Here is a 26050-nt window from a genome sequence, read left to right as displayed (position 1 = left end):
TGGAATGAATCTGGCCTATTAAGATATAAACACAGTAAGAGAGGACATGCATACAGAGATTTAACAGACTAATCGTGTAACAAGTTATGTTTCTGAAAAACAGAAGAGTACATAACTGTTACAGTGTGAAGATACATAAATAAAAAGGGAGTAGAGAAGAATGAGCTAAATCATTTGTTACACTGTTGATTACCCAGACTGATAGATACTTTTTGGCATGTCAGACATCTCAAAAATGAAATATGAATTCTCACCTCCCTAACACAGACGAATGGGCATCTGTCATGTTACATTCACTCGATCTATATTAGAACCTCTCAAAGCTTTTCAGAGACTTCTACCATGCTGCATGTTTTCATTTTGCAATGAACCCAGCACAAGGACATTATTTTGTTTAAAGGTCATGCAAAGCATTAGCTGAGTACACTCTTTAAGAAAACTATTTCATAAATGCACATGGTTAGAACTTTTCATAAGGGCCCAGTGTTGCAAGGTTTTGAGTACACGAGCGATGACCTCATTCCCCAGCTTTGTCCGTATTTATCACCTACGTAAAAGCAAATACGCATTGTAAATGCTTACAAATACATCAACATGACAGATCAGTCTATCAAAGAAATAGACAGATCAAAATAATGTTGTTCTATAATGGTAAATATTACCTCTGGGCAACTAGGTATACACTAGATCCAGTGTGCACAAACCAATGGGTACTGTTAAACCATAAGTGGGATGTTTTAGTTCCTTACATTGGCTGTTCAAAAGCTCCTGAAACAAAATACGTCAGAATCTTCTTTTTTAAATGTGTTGTGGCTGCCTTTCTATCTCAGTAGTCTTCTGAGTAGTCTCTTCACTGTGATACTGCAGAGCTAAATGAATGCTGCAGACAGACTTTACTGTATCAGAAAGTAAAATACCATGTCATGTACATCCAAGACAGGCTATACATAATTATGTTCTTCATCTAGTAGTAACATTCTTTTAAAGATTACATGAGAATGCCCTTCTGCCCTTCGTCTTTTTTTAATTGCCCCACACTACCTTGCTCCAGAGAGGACAGAAAGAAAATTGATAACGCAATAGTTCAGATCATTGCAGAATAATACTGATTTATATCATAATATTATTTGGGACTGTGCTTTTTATTCAGAAGCATGTTTTTGGTTTGTATTTTACTGACTGGATAGTAACATGATGGTTTTAAAACTATCGAAAAAAATCTGGGCGGTATCCTTGCACTCCTAAGGTCAACAGCAAAAATGACAGTCACGTTCAGCGTATCTAGGATTTCTTTCTGAGCTTTTCTTTGCACTGAAGGATGGAAAGCAGTATGAAAACGAAACTTACTTGGGAACTCAGGAAAAGTGGTTTGTGATCAAAGTCTAAACAAGGCAGTGTTTCATGCGCATGTTAAAGCCTGTAAGGTTCAATGGGCAGCCGAAATGCTGTGACTTCTAACTTGTGACAAACTGGCTCTGTAACCTTTACAGTGAAACTTCTTATACTTTTAAAGGCATTCTAGAACCAAAGGAAAAAAATCCATCATGCAGGTTATTTTCACTTTTCATTAAGACTATCAGATTTAAATGTAAACCATCGGATGTCTTTGTTGTTGTGCTGGTTTTGGCTGGGATAGAGTTAATTTTCTTTATAGTAGCTAGTATGGGGCTGTGTTTTGGATTTGTGCTGAAAACAGTTGATAATACAGAGATGTTTCAGTTGTTGCTAAGCAGTGCTTATACTGAATCAAGGACTTTTCAGCTTCCCATGCTCTGCCAGGTGCACAAGAAGTTGGGAGGGGACACAGCTGGGACAGCTGACCCCAGCTGACCAAAGGGCTATTCCATACCATATGGTGTCATGCTCAGCATATAAAGCTGGGGAAGAAGAAGGAGGAGGGGATGTTCAGAGTGATAGTGTTTGTCTTCCCAAGTAAGCGTTACGCGTGATGGAGGCCTGCTTTCCTGGAGATGGCTGAACACCTGCCTGCCCATGGGAAGTAGTGAATGAATTCCTTGCTTTGCTTTGCTTGCACGCACGGCTTTTGCTGTACCTATTAAACTGTCTTTATCTCAACCCATGAGTTTTCTCACTTTTACCCTTCCGATTCTCTCCCCCATCCATGGGTGGGGAGTGAGCGGCTGTGTGGTGCTTAGTTGACAGCTGGAGTTAAACCATGACAGTAATTTTTGGCACCCAACGTGGGCCTCAAAGGGTTCGAGATAATGATAGGTTTGATTGGAATGTGCTAGATCGAATTTATAGCTGTTATTGCTGTTCAGGTATTAATTGGCAGGCTTCTGTGCTTGCCATGGGGCTTGCTTGCCTTACTGTATATTAGAGTCTAGTGCTCGTTAGTGGCTGCTTTTTGCTTTTGCTGCTTGCTGTGCTGCTGTACTGCTGATCACCTTACTCTGCTGCGCCTGGGGACATTTTGATAACAGCAATGGCGATGTGCCTGGGCTGGCAGATGGCCAGGGTATCGCTGCTGTTTCTGTGCTGCTGTACTGGTCAGGCTGGAACTCCGGTGTGAACTTGAGTCAAAGGGACTGTGACCTGTGGGTGAGTCCACACAGGAGCAGGACACCCTGAAGCATCTGTGGCCATGGATGAGTCCACGCCAGAGCAAGTACATCTCGAAGGCACTGTGGCCATGGTTATGTCTGTGCCACAGCAGGTATACCTCTGAAGAGATTGTGGCCCAAGGATAAGTCCACGCTGGAGAAGGTACACCTCGAAGCATCTGTGGCTGTGGATAAGTCCATGCTGCAGCAGGTACACCTTGAAGCATCAGTGGCTGTGCATAGGGCATGCTGGAGCACCTCAAAGCGTGTGGCCATGGGTAAGCCCATGACAGTTGTCAAAGTCTTACAGATGGATTAACATCCTCCTGGAATCACTTGCTCAAGCGTGCAATAAACTCCATAAGTATCCTGACAGTCACGAGTTTCAAAACTTACCTGTTGCCAGAGTTGTTAGACATCTGCTTATTACCCAAACAGTCCAAGAGCTGAGACTGTTAACCAAGGACTGGGACAAGCACCCACCCTAGTGTCAAACACCAGACATTTGTCCATGAGTCTGTAGAAAGCATGAGCTTCTTGATGTCCTAGAAGAGGTGTACTTTGGTAGCTAAAGACACTTTACCAATTGTTTTAACTCCCAGGCCAGACTTCTCTTCCTTTGATTTGTACAATGTTCCCTTTCTCCTGTCTTCCCTACCCACAACTATTTCCTGACTCCAGTCCTCAATGCTGCAGTCACACTTCATCCTTCTGTCTCCAGAAGTGTCTCCAGAAGTGACACTGAAAAGCACAGGAAATTGAATTTTTTTCGTGGTTGAATGTTAGTCTAGTAATGGCCCTCCTGATACTGAGGAAGACACTGGGAAAAGCTATTACAGAAGGGAATCCTGCTCTCTCCCTGTAGTCCTGGGACAGAATATATCCAGCAAACTGTGTAACCTTCAGAGATTTGGCTGTCAAACGCTGACTGCACTGAGAATCTGCAAGCTCAGATTTTCAGAATCATGACTTTCCCAGTTTCAGTTGACTTTATTTTTGGTTTCTTCTGAGCAATGTCATAAAGCGTTCCTCTGACGATCAGGTAGATCACCTCCATCTCTGCAAAGGCTCTGCAGTTTCTCAACTAAATAATGAGTTAAGATTTAACATAGGAGTCCCCCACCGCACACTGTTTTCTCTCTCTTATAAGGCTTCCTGATATTTGGGTGCAGTGAAATCAGGGAGAGACAAGGCGGCACGGAGATCTGTTTCCAAGCTCAAATCTGCCACACTGCAGGATAATAGTGCACGTTGTACTGCCCTACTACTACAGAGTGACACCTGCTTGCTCTCTTCAAAACATGGAGCTGACTCATGCACGATATTGCTTTATTTAACAGAATCTGTTCTGCTTTGGGTGGACTTCAGATTGATGATGCATTTTTGGTTTATGATTTCCTTCTCTTTACTAACATTTGAATATTCCTGCTACTGTAGCCCCTGGTGATAGCTATATCGATAGATACTTAAATCTCTTATAAGTGCTTTTTGTAACTGACTGCCTGGAACACTGAAAGCATTTATTTTGACAGAGGTTCCCCCTATTCTCCCTCCTTGTTCTCCCAGAAACATGTATCTAATTGGACGTGAGTATTTTAACAATGCTATCGGAAAAGTATCTGCAGCTTTTAAATTTAAACTTCAGGGGCCTTGTTCACCATCCAGTTATTCCAGGTTTACAGTGTCATAACATCTTTAAAATTGAAAGTGTTAAAGCCAGCATAAAATGGAGTAGTAGCAATTATAGTATTGCTATCGATGTAAAGCCATATAACCTAAATTTGCACCAATTCCTTAAAGTCAAAGTAATCACTGAGCAGCCGGATTAAATGGTCATGCTGTATAATTAAGACCTGTGTACACCACTTGTCATTACCCTTTTAGCATTTTCTTACAGAGTTTGCCCTCACAGAAGAAACCAATGTAATATAAACATCTGCATTTTCTTTCTGTTCTGTGGTTTTAATCTAGGATTTGCATAAGCATGTGCTTAGCCACAAAGAGGCCATCTGGTTGGCCATGCCCTTCCTGATCCATTTTCTTTATGTGCCAACACTGCTTGCTCCTGTGCCAATTTCCTTATGTGACAGATCTGCTCGTCACAATACTACACTGAAACTATGAGCGCAACGGTTTCGGTTTCTGTCTGCTGAGCAATGGGTGCTTGTGTGTTTGTTGCAGCTTCACAAACATCAAGAGATGCCTGCAGAATGCTACAATAGTCTTGAACCCACTGTGAACACCAAGTTGTCTGGCAAGAGATCGAAACTTTGCCCTGTTTTCTGGCAGAGTTTTTATTTTAGACATGATGTTCTTCCTCTTCATATTTTCTACAGCTGTGAGTGACTGTCAAGACATCACACACAGACCTGGACTTTCATGTTCTCCTTTAGCTGCCTGCTTTTGTATGACTTCGCTCTTCCTGTTTATCCTGTTGTAGCAACAAGGTCCTATGGATACAGCAGCTAGGTACTGGCAATCCTGTAAGAAACTGTCTCTACTGTGGACCTATATCCACTACTTAAGACCATGGAAGCCCAAGACGATGGTCATTTCAGCCCAGTCTTGCATGGTATTGAACACCTCCTGTAAAAAGCTAAACACTGTTGTTAGCACTATTACTGAGGCCAGGCCCCCACTGTAGTGGGGCTGGCACTACTCAAATGAGTATAAAGAGAGAAACTTTCCAGCAAACATCTCAAATTGCAAAGAAATGGAATCGAAGCAGCCAGGAAGTGCTTATCCAAGGTCACACAACAGGTCCCTTGGCAGACTCAGGAAGACAATATCGGTATCTCACTTTTTCACACTCCTGTAAAGGTAATAATACAAATAAATATGCAAACCCCAAACGTGCATCTCTTGCTATGTCATAAAGTTACCCTAAAATCCGCTCAAAAGAAAACTTCCAAAATTGAGAATTTGAAAGTCATGTGTGACAACTCCTATAGAAGCATATGGCACAATCAAGACAGCAGAGGTCCCCAAGGATCTCTTCTCACATAGCTTCTCTCTCTGTCTATATCCATCCCATCATTCTTGCATGCAAGTCAAGTTACGGGAAAGCCTATTTGGAGAAAAGATAAACTTCCTTTCTCTCCACATGTAAAAAGAAAATATATGATGCCCATGATGCCCACCTTCTTCTCAGAAAAGGATAATGAGGTGGATTTGAAGAAGTACTGATACATTCACTTTTGCTGACCAGAAGGAATGTTCCTGATGGCACATTTAATAGTATCTGTACTATCTTTCCAAGGCCAAGCTACAAAACAGACCAGGAACTGACCATAACTGCATTGCAGCATTGTGGACATCTGTAGGTTGGCTGCTTCCAACTACCACAGTTCCTTTTAGCATGTGAGATCCTGTCTTTTCAGAAACTAGCGTGCCTGATGTGGGCCGTTTGGTGCTGCCACAAGGTGTAATAGGATGCACACCAGAGAACTTGTCCTTGCAGATTTCCATTGCAAGCAACTGTGAGTCTGGGTCTATGCTATGGAATTATGTACCCTTAAGTCTTTTTCCTCCAGTGCCCTGAATGTGATTCTAACAGTGTATAAAGGAAATTTGAGTAAAGGACATTTAGGCTCAGGTATAGAGCTGGGTCTACAAAGAAAAGGATATATAGATGTAGCCTCTATTTGTTACACTCTGGATCTGCTTTGTTTCTGTTTGTCTTTGCTTTCCTATGCTTTGTTTATGCACTCAGGCACTGCTACAGCAGCTCAGTAAGAAACTAACCAGAATGCCTTCACAGGTTTCTGTAAATCAGCCTAGAGGTTGAATTATCTGATGTGTTTTGTGGTATGTTCTGTATGTCTACATATCCACTTCAGGTGTTCGAGGTTTCTTTTATTAACATGTCTTGCCTCAGGGAAGGAGAAGTTTTGTCGTTCATAATCATAAAGGATAAACACAATATAAATTTACACTGGCTTGTACGGATCAAACACATTCTATAATGAAAACTTCACAGCCTGTTTCCACAGGTGATCTATTTTTAAGCCAGAGGGATGGGGTACAGAACAGTTAAGGGCAAAGCATCATTACATAAACAACAGCAAGTCGAAGACAAATAATTCTTCATATCTTGCAGTGAGATATTGATAAGTACATGTGAACATTGGATAGACTTTGCTGGCTTACAGAGTATAGGCTAGTTGATGTATCTGATGTCACATTTGGGCAAACAAAAGATTTGTTTGTTTCTGTTAAACCACACAGAGAACTGTCAGGAATTTCACTGGGAGTACTTGAAATATCAGGAAAGAAAAGTCAAATAATTTAAATAAACTTGCTTTGGAGATATATTTATCTGAGAAGGTTAAACAACCTTAAGATAAGAGATTTCAAAGTTTAGAAAATAACAATGAGTTAACATATAATTTCATAAATAAAACATCTTTTCACCATTTTAATGGTTTCAGGTAGAATTTCAAAGCCCTTTATCTGATCTGCTTAAGGAATAGATAGCAGAAGCTTATGCTTAGACATACACACAATGGATCTAAAAAATCAGTACACAAAGCCTGCAAGTGTTATTCTTTCAGAGGGTCAAAGAAGGTAAAGAAAGCAAGAATGTGCTTTTGCTCCTTTGAGTGCAGCACTGGTTTAGTCCTCAGCAATACCATACATAGTCTCCTAGCTGATAGGCAAATTAAAGACTCATCTGAGATAAAATGGTTGCTTCTCTGTACCTTTTTAAATTTTAGATGTAGCTATTTATAAAATTTCATTAGAAACTTCCCATGCTATGGGAGTATTTTATATATTAAACTACAAAGGTAGCTTAAAACATTATGAGAGTTTGAGATTAATTGCACAGCCTCCAGTTGCTGCAATATCTTACGAAGCAGAAAAAGGCATATGCCAGAAATCCTTTCCAGACAACTCTGGAAAAGAAACAGCAGTTACAGTATTAATTTTCCCTTCTACTATTGTATGAAACCTGGCCACCTGTTTTCTGACAGTGTATCACAAAGGAAAATTGCACCACTTAATATACATTAATAGCATTACAGGAAAAATCTAGATTAAATTTTTATACATGTCAAGTTTGTGAACACTTCAAGCCTTCAGACCTCATTTTCCCTATTTATACATGCATTCATTTTAAAGATAATATTTCTTACTCTGGGAGGCTACTACAGTGAACAGTTGGTATATCATAAAAAATGGAAATTTCTATCTTTAAAGTTCTAATAAAATAAGTGTTTATACCATTTGCAAGAACAGATTTCAGTTGGCTTAAGTAGTCCATACCACTGAAGGCCATTAGAGATTAACTGGTGAGATAAGCCTGCCTCATCATAGCTCAGTCTAATCCATAAAACTATAAAGTAGTATATGTAATATTTTTGACATACAAATAGACTTGTAATCAAGGCCTTTCACAATTTTCTTTTACTAGCTCAACATTTCAGCTGTCATTGCAAGGCTTTTTGTCCATCTGAAATAACTTGTTCTTCTCTGTGGATATGCAATTTTTCTGCATATATTTAAAAAACAAGGTTTCTGTCCTCTTTTGTGCCAAAAGGTAGTGTCTGATAATAAATTAATGCTAATAAATTGCTATCGGTTACACCAGAGCTTCAACATATTTCAAAATACACATTGAAATCAAAGAGGAAGCTCAGTCTAGAATGTCATCTAATCTTTAAAGCATAATATAGGCATACAGTTTAATTGACACCTTTGCTGGAAAGCTGACTGGCTTGCTTCTGTTTTGCAGCCCTGTCGTGCACATCCCAAACAAGTGATGACCCAGAAACAAACATTGCATTCCTTAAATATAGAGCATACTCTCAGCTTAAAAAGCTGCAGAAGCCTTTTCTGACCTGTTTCTATCAAAACAAGAATGGTGGTGTGTGGAGACGGAAACTGCTTGAGTGATACAAGCTATATTTACCATAGAAGAAGGGATGGAGCTCATATACTCGCTTTCCAAAGAAATACAAGGGGCAGTTGGTTGTGCCAACAGATCTTGTGGGGGGAAGGGAGAAAGGATAGAGGCTACTCGGCTTCTCCTGGAATAATATTGCAAGTGGATGGAGACTGTTATGAAATATAGCGGTTCAGTTTCCCACATCTGGATGAACTGTGAGTTGTGTAATTAAACAGTTAAATGTGTTTAGCTTAGCATTGAGGCTTTGTTGAATAAAACCTGGAAAACTGGAAAATTCCTTAAGTGATGGTAAGATTCAATAGAGCCTTATTCCTTATTTTTTCAAATATTATTCATACTATAAATTCAAAAAAAGGCTTTTTCTTAAAAAAAATAGGTACATTAAGCATTCAAAGTAACCCAGAGTTCACAAAAGTATACCAAGAATAAAGCTACTAATTCTGTTGCTGTGCTATTTTGTGATGTGGATAGTGGCCTTTTTTGCAAAGTAACTATTCACAAATGTGAGTGAACACTTGGCAGCATTGTTTTAGTATCTTCTGTACTCAAGTGGGTAAATTTCCAGTTACTCAAAGGTATCAGTAATAAGCACCACTTGCCAGGGATCTTACAGCCAAAAAAATGTTTACATATAAAATGGGATTTAAAAGTGGATTTAAGTGACAATCCTATTTGTCACCAGCATTGCAGTGATTTTGGGGAAAAAGCATGCTGACTGTCATGTATATAAATTTACAGTGAGTTTCACAGTCTGGTTGCAGCCTTTCAACAATAGTGTAGCAGTTGTGAATTGCAAAAAACCACACACGCAAGATCCTTTTTCACAAAAGGGCCCTATTTATGCTGGGAGGGTTATATATATGTTGAGTCTCCTAAATGACTGCTTCAGTCAGGCTTCAGTGGAATCTCAACAGAAAACTAAAAGCTGTTTCTTACAGAAAGTAGCTTGCATCAGCCAAGCCTCTGCCCACGGCTGACTATGACCTACACTGAGTATTTCTTAAAACTGGATGAGCAGTGCATGTTCTCTCCAGGCATTTTGTTTTTCCAGTAAAAAAAGCATGAACAGAGATCTTTCTACAACCTTTGTTTCTGGCTCAGCAAAAAAAACCCCAACAAAAACAAAAACACAAACAATCCACACAGATTGCTGCATAGGACGATGCAGAGAAGCATTGTCTTTTGGAGTCTCCAGCAAGTTTTCTGGGCCATGGCTTGAAAAAAAAAAGCTGCATTTATTTCCCAATGCAGTCTTCTGTGAAGCAAAGTATTCCTCTTTCCTGGTACCTGAGCTTGGCATTTAAGAAAAACAAATTCTTGGTTCACTTTTCTCCATGAACAAAGTGTTGCTTGATCGATTTACACAGATTAAATTTATACAATTTTAGATAAAAAAAAGACTGACTCTGTTGCTGTTAAGAAAGACTATCTTATTTTCTCATAGCATTTATGTATGCTCTGTAAAGAAATCAGCAGCAATCCCAGGTCTGTAATCTGATTGTATCATGTACTTTCTGGAGAATGCAATGTTGGCCTTTAGCGGACATGTCAGCCTCAAATCCTCTCAAGATTCCTGGAACAATAGTAAGCTTTATTCTATTTCATAACTTCCATCGTCCTCTAGGCAGTCAGTATGCTTTATGCCTGACTGAAATGGATGCAAAACATAATTATGCCAAGGAGACCTACAGCTCCAAAACCTATTACCTTTCCTATTTTCTTCTCCATCCTGTTTTTACTGGCCGTTTTTTACTGAGACATAGGGACAACATGCCAGAGACACATTTCTCAGCCTGTTGCAGTCGCCCAAGTGTCACGTTAACAGTCTAGAAGTAAAATTGCCGCTGCTGCTTCAGCCTGAGGCATCTGCAGCTGGGACCTCCTTTCCACCAGCCCACACAGGAGGAGAGCCTGGATTCACACTGACTCAGGGCTGTCAAACTGCGGCACTCTGATTTATGAGAGATTAAAAATAAAAAGCTGGGCGACAGTTTGAAAGCTGCCTGTCGGTGAGCGGCACCGAGCCTCCCCCCGCCTGAACTTGGGCTTTAGAGCAACGTTTCAAACTCCCCCTCCGGATGAACGCCTCCCGCCCCCCACCGCGCCCTTCGCTTCATTCACACCTCGCTAAGCCGCATAAGAGACCGAAGGACGGAAGGAGTCCCCTCTGCAGATAAACAAGGCCGGGCAGCTCCGCAGGCTCCCCCGCCTGGCCTGCTGCCCTCCACCCCCTGACCTTCCCTGCCCAGGCCGCCGGGCTGCACCAGCCGCGCGGCCCCGGCAAGCCTGCGCCCGAGGATCGCCGCCCTCAACAGCCCACCTCGCCCCGCCCGGCCCCCACCGCTTCCCGCCCCGCCGAGGCTGAGCTCCGCCGCCCCGGACACGGGCCCCGGCCCGCGCCGGCTGCCAGGAAGGGGGACACCGGCCGGCCTTCCCCGGGGCTCCCCCCGCTCGCCCCTAGTGCCGGGCAGAGGCCCAGGGCTCGGCGCGTTCCATTCCCCTCGCGTCACCGGGGGGGAGGTGGGTGGACATCGGAAACCCTTCGCTCCCTCCAGAAGCGGGACCGAAACCGCCCGTAGTGCCGCTGCCCGGTTAGGCGCAGCGGCCCGGCAAGCCTGAGCCCGCTGAGGCGGGAGATGGCGGCGGGACGCCGCGGGACGAGGAGGCGGGGGGGGAGGCGGAGTTGGTAGGTTCCGGAGGGGGCAGGCGAGCGCGGAGGGCTGGCGCCCTGGCTGTCAGTTACGAGCGGCGGCGCGAGCGGAGGGAGGTGCAGCCGGGGCGCGAGCCTGCCGCCTCGGGCTGCCGGAGGAGCCGCCGCCGCTGCCGGGACCCGCCGCTGCCAGGAGCCGCCGCTGCCGGGACCCGCCGCCCTCGCCCCGGGCCTCGCTGCGGCGCGGGGCGCGCTCCGGCGTGCGACAGGTGCAGGGCGCGCGGGCGGAGGCGGCCGCGCCACCGCCCCCCGCCCGGCGGCGATGCCGGCGGTGCAGAAAACGGTGTCCGAGATCCGCTCCCGCGCAGAGGGTAAGTGCCGCCCGGCGCCCGCCTCTCCCCGGCCGCAGGGAGGGACGGGGGAGCCTGGCCGACGCTCCGCGACCCTCCGGTGCAGCGCCGCGGCGGGGTCTGCGCCGCCTGGCCGGGAGGGGGCGGCGGGGAGACGAGGCGGCGCGAGCCGGTGTCGCGCCGGCTGCTGCAACGCCGCCCGCCGCGCCGCCCCTCACCGCGGCCTCCGGTCGCGCCGTGCCCGCCGCCCGCTTCCCGACCCCGGAGGGGAGGTGGGGGAGGAGGTCTTCGCATCGCCTTTCTCCCGCCGCCGCGCACCTGAGCGCAGGACGGGGCCCCCCCGCATCTCCTAGGCTGCGGCGGCGGGCGCTTGCCGCGGCCGGGCATCGACCCCGGCGCAGGGGCGTGAGCGGTGGTGGTGGTGTTCTCCGGGCGGTCTCCTCTTTATGGCTGCCCGTTGTCTGCCGGCGGCGGTGAGCCCCCGGGCAGCGGTTTGCGCGTCAGCGGTGGCGGCGTTTCAGGGCGAGGGGTTGTTTTCTTTTCCCCGGTGTGTCGGGCTGCACGGCCCGCCGGCCCCGAGCGGCGGGGGGGAGAGGCAGCGGCGGCTCATGGCCTGGGATATTCGGCCTGGGGTATTCGTCCGAGGAGTAAGTCGGCGTACCTGTCATATGTCGTATGTAAGTATACACCGATCATCAGAAATAAACCTTTCTGTTACAGGGAACGTGCATGAAAGCTTCAGACCGTGCTGATGTTTCATGCCTAGCTAAGGGTTAGGATTGTTTGCCTTCAGATAACAACGTGCCAAGAACTGCCTTGTAATTATTATTGTGATTATCATTATAATCATTGCAATTCAATTATCTTAATATAATATTTATTGCATGCAAAAGTAAGATTTGAAATCACTGATACCAAGGCAGCAGTGTATTGGGACAGCTCATGATTTTCAGTTTCTGTAGGTAATGATAGCAATGTCCCTGTAATGACACAGGTATGCAGGTTTTAGCCCTTTGACCGAAAGTTTTTGCACTTAAACCACTACATCAGGTTGATTATTTTTTGGCTCTATAGGGAGGTAGAAACTTTCTCCCTATATCTTTCTTCCTTCTTCCAAACAAAGGATTTTTTTTGTGTGTGTGTGCTAAGAGGAGAATGAAGAAAGATAGATTGGAAGTCGCCTGTTACCTTGATGTTCTTTTCTGTTTCTGCCTTCCTCCCCCAAAAGTAGGTTTGTAGGAAGTCTGGCTCTGCCTCTACCTAGGAAATGTTAGCTGGCCAAGAAATAGAAGAATGCATCTTTCTAAGAAGAAAGGAAGAAGGTACATCTTTCCAGGGACACTTTTGAAATGCATTTACAACCAGAGCAGCTGTGCTGCTGTACCCACAGTGATTAGTAGATGCATATAATGGTACTAGTTAAACATCCAGATTTTCAGTGCTTAATTTCAGTTATTTTCTAGTCATTCTTTTCCAGACAGTTGGTTTTCACTGCAAGCTTAGCACAAATAAATTGGGAAAATTGATGCTCTCTTTAAAAGGATCTAATTACAGGAATCTTAATGATTATTAAATGACAAATGTGGTGTTCCCTAAAGGTAAATGTCTATGTAAGATGTGCAGATGCAGTAAAAGGAAAAAAAAAAAAAAGTCTAGCTTATTCGAATAGTGTTCAAGGTAGGATGACTGTAAAACAGTTCAATACAGGTTTAAGAGGCTTCTCAAAAATACTTTCTTTAGGACTGAAAATAAGTATGAAACTTCTTAAAAGAAATTTAACTTTTGGGAAATGACGTGGTAGTTTTTCATTATAGCAGTGGAGTTATTGACTCATACTCCACTATATATAATTTAAAAACTGTTACTGTTTTCTTACTCTTAGATTAATGTGATGCTTACTAGTTCATCTTATTTATGTTCAGTTCAATTTATTTATACTCAGTTCATTCACAATGAAACCAATGTCAATGAGTCTCTTGCTTCCTTTTTTCTTTTTGAGATAAATGGCTTCCAAGTCTAGTTAGTCCATGCGTTTGGACTGTGTGGCTGGTGTTTCTAAACAGTTCTTTGTAAGGAAATGTTACTATTTTCTAAAAAAGAGAACTCCATAGTTCTGCAAGGTAGGTCTTATGCCTAGCATTTGATAGTGACATAAAGGAACTGTAAAACCCTAGCTCTGGCCATCACAGGAGGCTCTTAGGTAAGCACTGTGCAAAGTGATGGTAAGGTTGCCTTCAGAGACCTCCACCAAAGTCTTACCTACAGTGCAGAGTAAGAAATTCTTGTTATTGGCAGGGTCTCTGGGTGTTCTTTGGAAGTCTCTGGTAATACTGTAATCACAAACAGCAGCTTCCATAAGTGCTGTCATGGCATGGACCATTCCTTAGAGTAGCCTAAGACTTGTGGGAATCTGATAGGCAAGCTTAATATTACTTCCCTTGCTCTAGAATTTTTGTATTATATCTTTGGGGTTAAAACCTCATTTTACTCTTCTGTCACTGCAGCAACTAATTTCTGCTTCAGAGACCTTTTCCATGGATCATGAGCTACCTTATCAGGTCTTGACAACATGTCACAACTAAGCTCTCTGACACGAAGAGATAGTAATACTGTTATTAGAGAAAATCAGCTGTTGTGCTCAGATGAAATAAACTAAGTCAGAACTGTCAGAACGATGCACACATGTATCATTCACAAGAACTGGCTGACAGTTGCACAGAAGAATTGACACTACAGTCTATAAATTATTACAAAATAAGAAGTGTAGGTGTTTTAACGTGTGTAAGACAACGTTACCTGCATAGAGAAAAGAATTTGGTTATAAAGGAACTACTATTTTTGTGGCATTCTTCCAAACCTCTGCAGGTTCTTGTGTTCTTCATGGCTGATGAAAGATAATCAGGCAAGCTTTTGACCTTTTTTTAATAGATTTTTGTGCCTGTTATCACTGTTGCAAAGCACAACACCTGCAGGTCACCATAAGCCTAGGAAACGCTGCAGTTCTAAAGTGGTATGTGTATCAATAAAGTCTGGCTCAAGGCATGGAAGATCTGTCCCTCCTAAACGAATTTATGAAATCGCTACATGTGTTTTCACCACCAGTAACTTTAATTCAGAATTGTACCTGGGCTTCAGACATTTGGTGCTGGGGAAGTATCATCAGTCATGTATTCTGCAGTTGCAAAACACATGGGGAATCTTTGAGTAGTGTAGTCTACATCTAGCTTTATTAAATATAGTAATTAACTGTGGTTATTTTACCTATATATATGCACAGTTAATTATGCATCTATTAAATAATATGAAATGGAATAATTCAAAGCATTTTATTTCTTTTGAGAGACTCTGGGAGAGTGCAGTTGTGGTTGGCAGTTCTTACTAGGATTCTCTGAAGACTGAAGCATTAATGCTTTTCCTCTGTGTATTGGTGGAGTTCAGTGAACTGATTAGGTTGTTGAGGGAGGGTAGAAATTTGAGGTGCCATGGTGCTGTCTGCCAAGAACAGTAGGTAATAACTAGTTCTTCATACTAGTGGAGGTAAATGCCTGTATGAAAACTAGGTGGAGCTGAACTTATGCAAGAAGAGATGACTTTCATATGAAGAGGGAAAGTGTTTTGAAGTTCTGTAGTAGCCATCAGATTGTCTTCAGCACACCATCTGTTTTTGTAATGCCTAATATATCCTTAGGTGTTTCTACTCATGGACTATAGGACTATATAGCATTTTACCAGATGTAGTGCTCATTATAGTCACGTGTGTCTGACTTTTTTTTTCTGTCAAGTCTGTTTTGCAGACTATGTTGAGATCCCAGTGTTTCACAACGGAACAAAACTTGATCTAGTTCTAGCGCAGGCTTGGCCATCTCAGCGGTACCAGCAGGTTCAAGCAGGTCATTGCAATTCCCTTCTGTGCTCTGACTCCCCAGAAGGACAAACTGATGGGTCAGGTTCCCAGTGCCTGTTCTGTCATCAAACGTCTATCACCGCATTGTGACAAATACTCTGAAGGCACCTTCTTTTTCATAATGATACCCTCTTCAAACTGTGCTGCGTTCTTCAGGAATATGAGCTAGCAGACTTACTCATGTAAGAGGTTCTTGGCTACAGCCCCAGCTTTCAAAGCTTTTGAATGCTGTACTTTGAGAATAAAAAAGAAATTTTTAATGATTAAGGGAAGTGAATTAAAATCCTTCTGGTGATTTGAGTGAGGGTTTTCTTTCCTCTCTTTCTTTCCATGTTACAGTCTATCTGTATTTACCTTTGTCCATTTCTTGTAACGAAAATGAGACTGGTTTAAGGAATGAAAGCTGAAACTGTTAAACTACCCTACCTAAAGGAAAATTTGGATGTATGGAAAATATTTGGACAATGTTTACTCTTTAGAACTTTTTGTTGTTGTTTTACTAATTTAGAAACTTTATTATCAAAATTGGTTTAGGAAGAGTCCCTGCAAATATTGTGAGTTGGAACAGAGTTGCTTCTTCCAAATTCATTGTTGGAAGCAAAATATGGTCTTTTGTTGGAGAAAGCTCAGGTTGGTTGTTCGGGGGCTTTTTTTGTTTGTTTGTTTCACTGGTTATTTATTTATTTGGGCTTTGTTGAAGATGTTATTTTTGCTGGCAAAACTGAAAACATATTCTATGCAAAGCACGCATTTTGCTATGAATTTTTTTTTTCAGGTACAGCTTGTACCCTGGGAAGTAAATACCCAGGCTCCATATTTTCAGAATTAACAGCAGTTCTGTTTCCAATTTCTTCTTGCCTTTTCCCACTCTTGCAGTGGGAAAATGACAGGCCAGCCTCTGCTTATTTGATTAATAGGCTGAGTTCATACAATTGGTTGGATGCCAATGGATCCTTACTTCTGGAGGAAGAAATATAGCACTTAGTAGCTTTCTTGCAAAGTGGTGAGCTTTTATGTAGACCTGCTGCACTGAAATGTGAGGTTAGTCAGCAGGTAAGCTCTAGCTTATAGTTTGGGGTTTTAAAATTTCATAGAAAGGTAGCTCTTAAAAATTGGGGTGTGACATAATACAGTTAGGCTCAGGTTTGAGAGTGTAGTTTGATAGATGTCGTACTTCATATTTGAAAGTGAATAGTTGAATTGATACATGTCTTAGATGTGATTTCCTGTAAGGTGCCAGACTCCATCAGGAAATGTAATAATGGGACAAATCTGCAGCCTTTATTTCTGTCCTCTTGACTGTAGATTGGTAGGCATTTCAAGTGAACATATGAGCTACCGTAACTTTAACATCCTTCCTTGTTGAAAAGAATATCCCTTTTTAATTTTAGTTCCTGGCATTATTTTAGGCCATTTGAGTACCAACCAGTTGTTGTCAAATTCTTTACTCTCCTTATGTAAATAAAATATAGTGAAGATTTCCTTGCAAGTCGTATTTGAAAAAATTACTGTAATTAAATAAAGCTTTTGATGATTTAATCTATGCTAGATGAGTGTGGGCGAGACATGGCAGAAATGGGAAATGCTTTATGATAGTTTTCTGAAGATGTGGAATACAAACAAACCCTGGGAATGCAATAGATAATTTTTATTTGCAATTCTAGTGAATGCATTGTGTGGGAAAACTCCCAGTCACGCTCAATGTGGTACCTATGAACATATGGTCCTGTATCTGACGAATTAGTAGAAAACTTCACTTACAAAACATAATATATGGACCTCAAAAACCAAACAGAACTGTTGCAGGGTAGGCCTGTCTTGCGTGCAGGCCAGGGTGGTATAGTGTCCCTGAAGACATTTGGCATACTGAGAGCCCAGATGCGATGCCTGAGCTTTGGCTTGCCTTGCAGCTGCGCAGCAGAGAGTTCTCTTTGTCCTCAAGCAGTTCTGAAAATCAGCAGCTACCTGGCAAGAAGAGCGTGCCCAATTTCTGACCAGGCATTAGGCATCTATTAGCTAACCAGGACAGATACAGAGCTGCAGAGGAGCTGAAAGTCAGGTGTGATGACTCTTGACTGAAGTTCTTGGCTAGATAATGCAAGCAAGATGTAATGGTGGTGTTGCAAGGGGTGATATATGCACGTTTAAAGAAATGGCACCATGGGAGGGTAGGATGTAGAAGCGCTATATCAAATGCTGAGTTAAAATTTCATGTCTCTTTTTTACACTCTGATAATCTTATATGAAAGTGGAGCATTTCAAAGAGAATTTTGTGTCTCTTGTTGCTTGGAAAACACTTTAGTCATTTAGATTAAGCATATTTACCACTTTAGATGATCTAATAACTTCAGTAATGCATGAGTTTTTAGATATTTGTGTACTTATATACACATATAGACAAACGCATAAACAGGGAAGAAAAATTGTATCTCCTTGATACTGAGCTTTGTGTATCAGTCTAGTTTGTGTACTCTAATGAATGTATTCTCAAGTTTAGGCAAGGAGGTGATGGGACATGTGTAACCTTTAAAGCTTTCATGGTAGTATAATGCACCTAGGGCAGGAGAGCTGGTTTTACTGAAGCTGCAGAGTATAGAGGGCTATGTGTGAGGCTCAGAACTTAACTCCTAAGATTGTTTTTTAAGTGAAAATTGAAAAAAGTGAATTCAAGGTAGTAAGAAGTGGGGCGGTGAATGTTTATGAAGCTCCTCAGCACCTTTTTGCTGTCATCTTGATTAAAGGAGAACAAATAAATGCTGTAATACTGATATATGAAAATAAATGTCTATAGTTTGGCGGTCTTTTTAACAAATGGGTAATATATAGTGTTTAATGCCTGCTAACATTTGCTTTAACTCTGTCAGTGTCAGTATGCAAGGCTTATACTGGCATAAGTTTTTAAATGAATGCTTTAAAATTAAAGTAGTACATTCCACAAATGTGCAAACTCTTCCTTTATTTCCTGAACTTAGTCAGGCTATGTTGGTACTTTTGACACAGTAGTTTCCAACTTTTCCACCCAAGTGCTCTCACAGGAGCCATATTTCGTGTTTGCTTCTTCATCGAGCAACTGGAAAGTAAATGTCCTATACCTAGAATGAAGGTGTGCTTGCCATGTGATGGATTTGGGCTCAGTCAGGTATAAACATGTGATTGGATGTACACCTGTGGCTTGACTGAAAACCTAGTCTTCTTAAAGATGTACCCATATCCAGTTGTGTTATAGGGATATATGTTTAGGGAGTTGTGTGCTGGACGTCGTGCATAGCTAGTTGTATGATGGCTGTCACTCCAAGGAGAGGTAATGACAAGAATAGGAAATGGCACGCTTAGTCTGCTACGTGTGCCCATGTGGTTCCTTGAGTTGAGGAGTATTGTATGGATGCTTGTTCAGGTGGGCCCAGTCTGTTAGGCTGCCTGCCCTTCCTCTGAAGGGTCTTCTTGAGGTACATACTGAAGTTTGAATAGAAGTGTGTTGGATGTGTGCCTTTCATTGGGGGTGTTGGAAGGAAAGAAACAGAGAAATTGCAGTGGATGAATGTAGTAGTGGGGATTTCCTGCATAGTAGTGGAATCTGTGAATTCTAAATGGCAAATGGCATGAAATTACTAGTTTCTCCTGAGTCTTTGCACAGCGTGTGGTGACTTGACCTTGCAAGGTAGTATCTCAAATATATGTTCTGGATATAATAGATAAGAGGCTATGTAGTGGGCCAGTGGACTGCAGGATGACTTGGATTTTGCATAACCTGTTTGTAAGGATTTATAGAACATGCTAGAAATAAGCTTTTAAGTTTTCATGTACAGCCTTAATTATCCTTGACATGCATATACATTCTGATGTATTCAGTTGCATTCTAACATAGGTTTTTTCTATGTATCTTTCTTATTTGGCATACAGAATGAACAGTGCTTATTTAATAAGCAGCTGTACACACACAGATTACTATTACCGTTTTAAAACTTTTTGGTGATTGATTTATGCCGTACCTGTGTTTACTTTACAAGCTCCAGCCTTAATAGACTGCTTAGGCCTGTTGGTCATCAATGTAATGGCTGAATGGTTGACAAAACACTAGGGAAAAGTCTTGAGAGAGAAGAATGTATTGGTATCCCCTTTTATAGATGAAAGTCATGATGCAGGTTGGTACAAGATTCCTCATAGTTTATAGAAGAATATACACAAAGCTCAGCTTTCACTGACTAGTGGAGGCAGGTGCTGGGAATATCAGTAAGTCTAATAATACCATTTCAAGTTAAGCACACACAAAATTAAGAACATACTGCTGTCACTTCTCTAGGAATACTCTGGCAAGTGTCATGCAGAAAATTTGAGCAGGTGAAGGAATGGTATCCCATTAACCAACAAATGCTTGGTGGCCTTGGCTTCCAAGGATCACGTCCTTCCAGCTCAAGATTGCTCCATCGCAACGAGCAAGAGATCAAGCGAAGGTGGCAGTAGGACTGCATGAATTAACAAGGAGCCCCTGACAAAACTCAAGTGTAAAAAGGGAACATGCAAGACGTGAAAACAGGGATGGGTGGCTGGAGAGGAGCACAGAGGGATGGGGTTAGCGAGCAAAGCCAAAGCCCACGTGGGGTTTAATCCAGTGAGGGGCTTGTAGAAGCCCTTCTTGTTCTCCTTCAGATGTAACAGCAGGAAGAAGATGACTATGGGAAATGTGGGCCTGTCTGCCGAATGGGGCAGGGAACCTGGAGACAAAGGACACAGAAGAGGATGCAGTACGTAGTGCCTTCTCCACTTTGGTCTCTACTGATAAGATCAGCCTTCAGGAACCAGTTTCCTGAAACCAATTGGAAAGTCTGAAGCAAGAAAGACTTACCTCGGTGGAGGAGGACCAGGTTAGGGAACACTTAAACAAACTGGGCATACACGAGTCCGTGGGATGTGGTCAGATGCATTCATGAGCGCAGAGGGAGCTGGCAGGTCTCACTGTTAGTCCCCTCTCAGTTATCTTTGCAAGGTCATGATGGTCTGGAGGGGTTGTGTTCCTGAGAACTGGAAGAATATAATCGATCTCACTGCAGGGTAGCTTACATTCCTTTTCTGTGTTTGCTTAGTTTTAATTGTGATCGTTAATTTTCTATTAGTATTTCTCAGAACAGGTGATTTGTGCAAATAAATAGAAATTAGTCATTTTGATTTAAGAGAGCTATATTAGACACATGCTTTTTGTATTTAATTTCATTGTTTGGACATCCTCTTGGTGAACTGTTTTTCTGCCATTGAGATTAATGGTTACATTTTCACAAAGTTTTTATAAGAAATTTACCTGTTTATGTGTTCTTTTGCAAACTCTAAACTCTTACACTACTACAGGTGTGTGTGTGTATAACACTAGTTTAAAAGCAGCACAAAGGGGAAAGTGTGTTATGTGTATATTGGGCAGATGTGGTGCAGCAGACCAGATTAAGTAGTATGGAATGAATTGTATAAAGGTTATAGTAAATATCCCTTTAAATATTTGACTTTCCTTTAAATTCAGCAATGACCAATGTTAAATTTTACATGCAAAACTCGAAGCTGTTGAGTGATCTGTATACAGTATAGAGATCTTCTGAGTTTTTAATGCTTATTTATCAGGTAAGTATATTTTTCATTGCATGTTGCCTAGAATTACTGGTATTACTGGTATATTCTTGAACTTCTTGCCCTTTTCTTATGTTAGTGTTAATACATTTCTCTTGGTGTCTTCCTTTTTAAATATTTATTTACCTCACTGCTGGAAGTAATTTCTGCAATTTTGCAGATTTTTAACTCAAGATCACTCAGCTGGGAGAGGTGGATGAGCTGACCTTTTCTGGGTTTGGGGTTCCCCCCCCCCCCTTTTTTTCTTTGTTCTTTTTTTGTATGCTCACTTCCGGGTTCAAATGCATCAACAGACAATAGTTCATTTCATACTGCCATGAAGCAGCACAGGCTATTTAAGTGTACTCATGAATTCAGTAGATTTTACAGTTATTCATTATCATAGCTTTACAAAGCATCTTGACTATATACTTTTTTGTTTTTTAAATGATCATTTCTTGTGAGAAATGCAAATGAGTTGTGTTCACATTCACAATAGGTGTCTTTTTTGGTCATGAAGTGCCTTGAATCTTGTGTATGTGTGTATATAAATCTATTTATATGGAAAACCATGCTGTGTTTTTACAGGCTATGAGAAGACAGATGATGTTTCAGAGAAGACTTCTCTAGCTGATCAAGAGGAACTGAGAACTATATTCATCAATCAGCCCCAGCTAACCAAATTCTGCAATAATCATGTCAGGTATTAACTAGTGTTTTTTTAAATACATATTTAATTTCAGAACATTACATGTTGCATAGCAAAAATGAAGAAAAGATTCTGTTTATTGCACTTCTGCCACTTCCTCTGACCTCTCAGACTCCGGAGGGGGGGAATGAAATGAAATGAGGAGAACAGCAGAATTGTTTCAATTACAAACCTGACCTTCTGAATTTTTAAAAACAGGGTGGGGATGGCATGGATGCTTTACAGCTGCACCATCAGCATGTCCCTAGAGTATGGATTTGTTCTTCAGCTTTCAGTTCAGCTGAAGTTCAGTTCATCTTTGAACGTATTTCTGGTAGCTGGATGCCAATGCAGACATACTTCTCTTGAGCATGGCATTGTTTGTGCTTTGGAAACTCTTGTCTCTTTCAGTCAGCCAGCTACAAAGATGCTGTGGTTGCTTATGAAACTAGTTTTGAATTTCAAGTTCAGGCTTTAGGACTCTGCTGATAGTTTATGTTGTGGTGTTTTGTTTGTTTCTGTTGAACTTTAAGTAGTACACTAAATACTCCTAAGTAATGTATGTTTAGATCTGATAACATCCTCAGGTCTGTTGTTAAAATTCAAAGTAAATGAATGGCAAAGATATCCCTGTCCCAAGTAGGGGTGGTTTCTGAAGGTACCTTTGATAATACGCAGAAATTTTATAGACATGGAGAATAATATGGTGAGGTTTTTCCATGGTCTTGAGAAACTTTATAATGCTTTTTGTTTGTGTACGCACCTTGTCTTTTCTGTCTTTTGCTTTGTTTCTTGACAGTGTTGAGACAATTTTTAGCAGGATACATTTGTCCCCCTTTAAATTGACTCTTACGCAAAGTCAAAGTAAATATTGTTAACTTAAAAAGGGGTTAAAATATCCTTACAAGTCTTTGGCTTGTAAGTTTTTGGCATGATTATTTTCACTGTTACTGTTTTAGGACCTTAGATGGTAGCAGTCTGTTCTTAAACAAATGTGAGGCTGATGAAGAGCTGGGAGCTCAAACATTTTGTGATGATGGCTTAGCAGAGATTATTACACTGGGATAGGATGTATTCTGTTCTTCCAGCCTAGCAAAGCTGCACTTAATGTCCAATATTTATCAGTTTAAAACAAAAAAGTGAACTTTCCATTCAATGAAGCGTATAAGGTTTTATCTTTTAATAGATTTTATTATTTTAATTATTTCTTAAATGCACCATTCCAATTCAGTTGATCCTGTTGTTGGGTTTTTTTGCATTGAATCGTGCAAACTCAAACCCAGCGCAGAAGCTCCACAGCTCCTCAGTCCTGATTTAGCACCCTCCTCGTTATGGCTGTTATACCTCTTTCCCCAGTAATTTTGCCCGGACTGGAGCCGTTTGGCAGAGTTACCTGCCCAGCGTATGCCATGGCTTGTGGGGTAGGGTACTCCCCTGGGCCCAGGAGCTGCAGGCCTGGGGCCTGCCCTACCTGCTCCCTCAACGGTGGGGCAAGCGCTTGACTACTACCTTCTCTTTATTTTTGTATTTTCCTCTCCTTGTTGCCTGTAACTGTGTGGCAACAGGGCTTGACGGCTTCCCACGGAGCAGGCAGAGGTGGCAAGGGAACTTCTTGCCTCGACATGGAAGCTCGCGACAGTTTCTGTGGGCGGCGGGCACTTCCCTGAGTTAGCCACTTCATGGATGCCTGCAGGACTGTCTCTGTAGAAGTCTTTCAGTTTCTCTCTTAGCCAAAACAAATCTGTTTGCTAGCAGGGAAAGCACAAAAGGTTCTGTTCTATTTGAAAGCTTGTGTAACTGAGAGGGAAGGAATACATTTAAAGAATTTTTTCTACTGTAATAATAGTACATGTTTTTGTCTCTTTCTCTCAGCACTGCAAAGTACAACATAATCACATTCCTGCCAAGGTTCCTTTATTCACAGTTCAGAAGAGCTGCTAATGCATTTTTTCTTTTTATTGCATTACTTCAGGTAAGATCAACAATAAGATGCTGATGTTTGAAACTTGTTGAGAGAGCATTTATACCATAGACAGTGTTTTGCAGAGATACTGAGGTTGGTGTATCTTCTTTCTGAGTAGTTAGCCTCTCAGAATAGCTGTATTGTGTAGATGTACCTTTAATAAATGTTTGGTTTTGTGGTTTGTTTACTCCTTGGAGATAACACAATACACACACAGATTTTTCTGTAAAACAGGTTAAGTATAGCTGAAATACTGTCAGGTGAAAAAGACTGTTGTGACAGGAAAATCCCATTTAAAAATACCTGGCATACACAGAAAAATGTTACCTGTAGTGGGCATTTCTCATGATGGAGGGTTCTGCCTAAAAACTTGCACTTTATTAACTTTAATCCTGTAGTCTGTTTTGAGGGGCAGGAATTGCAGCTGAAGAGAACAATTATTTATTCTTAGAGTGAAGCTGATAAGGATTGAAGTTGAGCCTAGATGAAGAAAAACAGCAGTGGAGTCCAGTACTGTAGCAGCCATTTCCCATATCCCAGCTGGTTAACTGTGCTGATTAGGAAGAAAGTACACAGTCTTTTCTATACCACCACTGTAGCTTCACTCAGTATGTTTGTAAAGGGCTATCCCTGACCCAGCTTTCTGAGAAGCACATAATGTTTTGCAGATATATCGGAATATTTTAATTTGTCAGTAGTTCAAGTTGATAAAGCAGATCATGGTTTTTTGTGTACTGTTCTATGAATGCAATAGCTGATGATGAATGAAAATTGAACTGTGGGCAGCTGCAGTGATAATTACCATTGTCTAGTTCTGTATTCTTAATCATATTTGATAAAAAGTACATTTTCTGCATAACTTCTAGTGCATGTTTTGGAATGTGTTGATTTTTCTGTTGTGGAGATCGTGTTAGGAATTGACATACCAAACAAGAATTACTGAAATAATGGCACATACACTACCATGTGTACTTTTTCCTACCTCACTTCAGATGTTTCAGCAAGTGAAAGTTGATTCCTCTGTATTTATTCAGGTTTCTTTGCTTCTACCTTGAGGGCTTGGAGCAGTTTCTTAGGATACATCTGCACAGGTAGCTTACACTGTTTTCTAGGAGGAAAAAAAATCGGAAGTTCAGGGTTTCATTAGGTTGTCTGCCTGCAAACCTGTGGCTTCTAAATAAACAGCCTTTTGACCCCATCTGGTATCTCAGATGGGGCTAATCCAGTGGTCCAGCAGCATTTCTTGTGGTACCACTGTGTGTGTCAAGATAGCAGACGCAGAATGTGGGGTTTCAGAAGCTGTTTGAGGCTTGGCATGACTGGGTGAGAAGCTGGCAGGTAGGTGTTTGGAACGTTAGGAAGCAGAATGTTGGGAAGTGGAACGTTAAGACTTAGAAGCCCACCATCTCCTATCAGGCTATCGGTGAGACTACAGTGGCAGGAGTAAGACATATGAGGTAATGGAACCAGGGTATATGCTGGTGCCCCTTTTGCTTTCATATGTTGCCTGGAAAATAATGTGTAATTGGAATGGGGGAGTTTGGGCATACACGTAGGGGGGAATGAAAGGGTGGGAATAGCTGGAGAAGTGATAGATCCCTTTCCATTGTAGCCAACACATAGGCACTTGCCCAACAGTAAATTTTTCTGCCTGGTTTCTATTTAATTACTTGAAAAATGTGGCCTGGAGTAACCTGGAAAAAAGGTCTATATTGGTCTTACTCCAAGAAACATAGCATACGTACATAAACATCCTATTTTCTTTCAGAAGCAGCATGTGGTGGTAGCAAAAAGAAATGTATATAATTCATAAATAACATTGGCTGTTTTTCAGAACGTTTCATGATAAATTGAGGATGTCTTCTAACCACATTGAAGCACCACTTATTAGTGTACTCTTTTCTTGCAAAGATCTTATTCTAGTCATATGGGCTGCATTGCCTATTATAAGTCTAAGGCAGCAATCCTCTCGCCTATTAATGTTGCCATTAAGAACTCTAGTCAATATAAAGATAATTATGGATAACCATCCATGTATATCACATAAGTAGCTGCATCTTCTCAGCATTTACTTTACATACACATTTGCTTGCACCATCTGTGCCTGTATCTGCATAGCAAAAGTGGGTTTCTTACAATAGTCTGGCAGAAAGCAGCTATTTGAAATTTGTCAATTAATAACTAGTATGATACAAAATATCTCTTGGAGATTAAAACTGTAAGGAAGTAAAAAAACCTTGGACATGTGTCCACTCTAATAAAAATCTAAACTGAAAAAATTAATTGTATTTTATAAGTATGAATTTTAATTTAATTTGAAACACCGAAAAGGAAGGTGAGTATTCTGTAGACACTAAAACCTCTGAAAGTAACTCCACTGAGTTCTCTGGTATTTAAAATGCAAATATTTTATTGTATCAGCTTCTTTTGAATG

The 26050-nt window shown here is 41.5% G+C and overlaps 1 protein-coding gene across 4 annotated transcripts in view; it reads left to right on the top strand.

Annotated features, from left to right (window-relative positions):
- The first annotated feature begins 11222 nt into the window (after window positions 1-11222).
- The window catches only part of ATP8A1 (ATPase phospholipid transporting 8A1), a 126569-nt gene continuing 111741 nt past the window's right edge, over window positions 11223-26050 (top strand). For all 4 annotated transcript variants that reach the window (XM_072862458.1, XM_072862459.1, XM_072862457.1 and 1 more), the window contains exons 1-3: window positions 11223-11493; window positions 21554-21668; window positions 23526-23625. In XM_072862458.1, coding sequence (XP_072718559.1) covers window positions 11445-11493; window positions 21554-21668; window positions 23526-23625 — 264 coding nt within the window. In that variant the 5' untranslated portion in view covers window positions 11223-11444. The remainder of the gene's footprint in view (window positions 11494-21553; window positions 21669-23525; window positions 23626-26050) is intronic.

This window comes from Ciconia boyciana, chromosome 5 (assembly GCF_034638445.1).
Source record: "Ciconia boyciana chromosome 5, ASM3463844v1, whole genome shotgun sequence".
NCBI lineage: Eukaryota > Metazoa > Chordata > Aves > Ciconiiformes > Ciconiidae > Ciconia > Ciconia boyciana.
The sequence above is the reverse complement of the archived record's forward strand: the minus strand, read 5'-3'. Positions and strand labels throughout refer to the sequence as shown.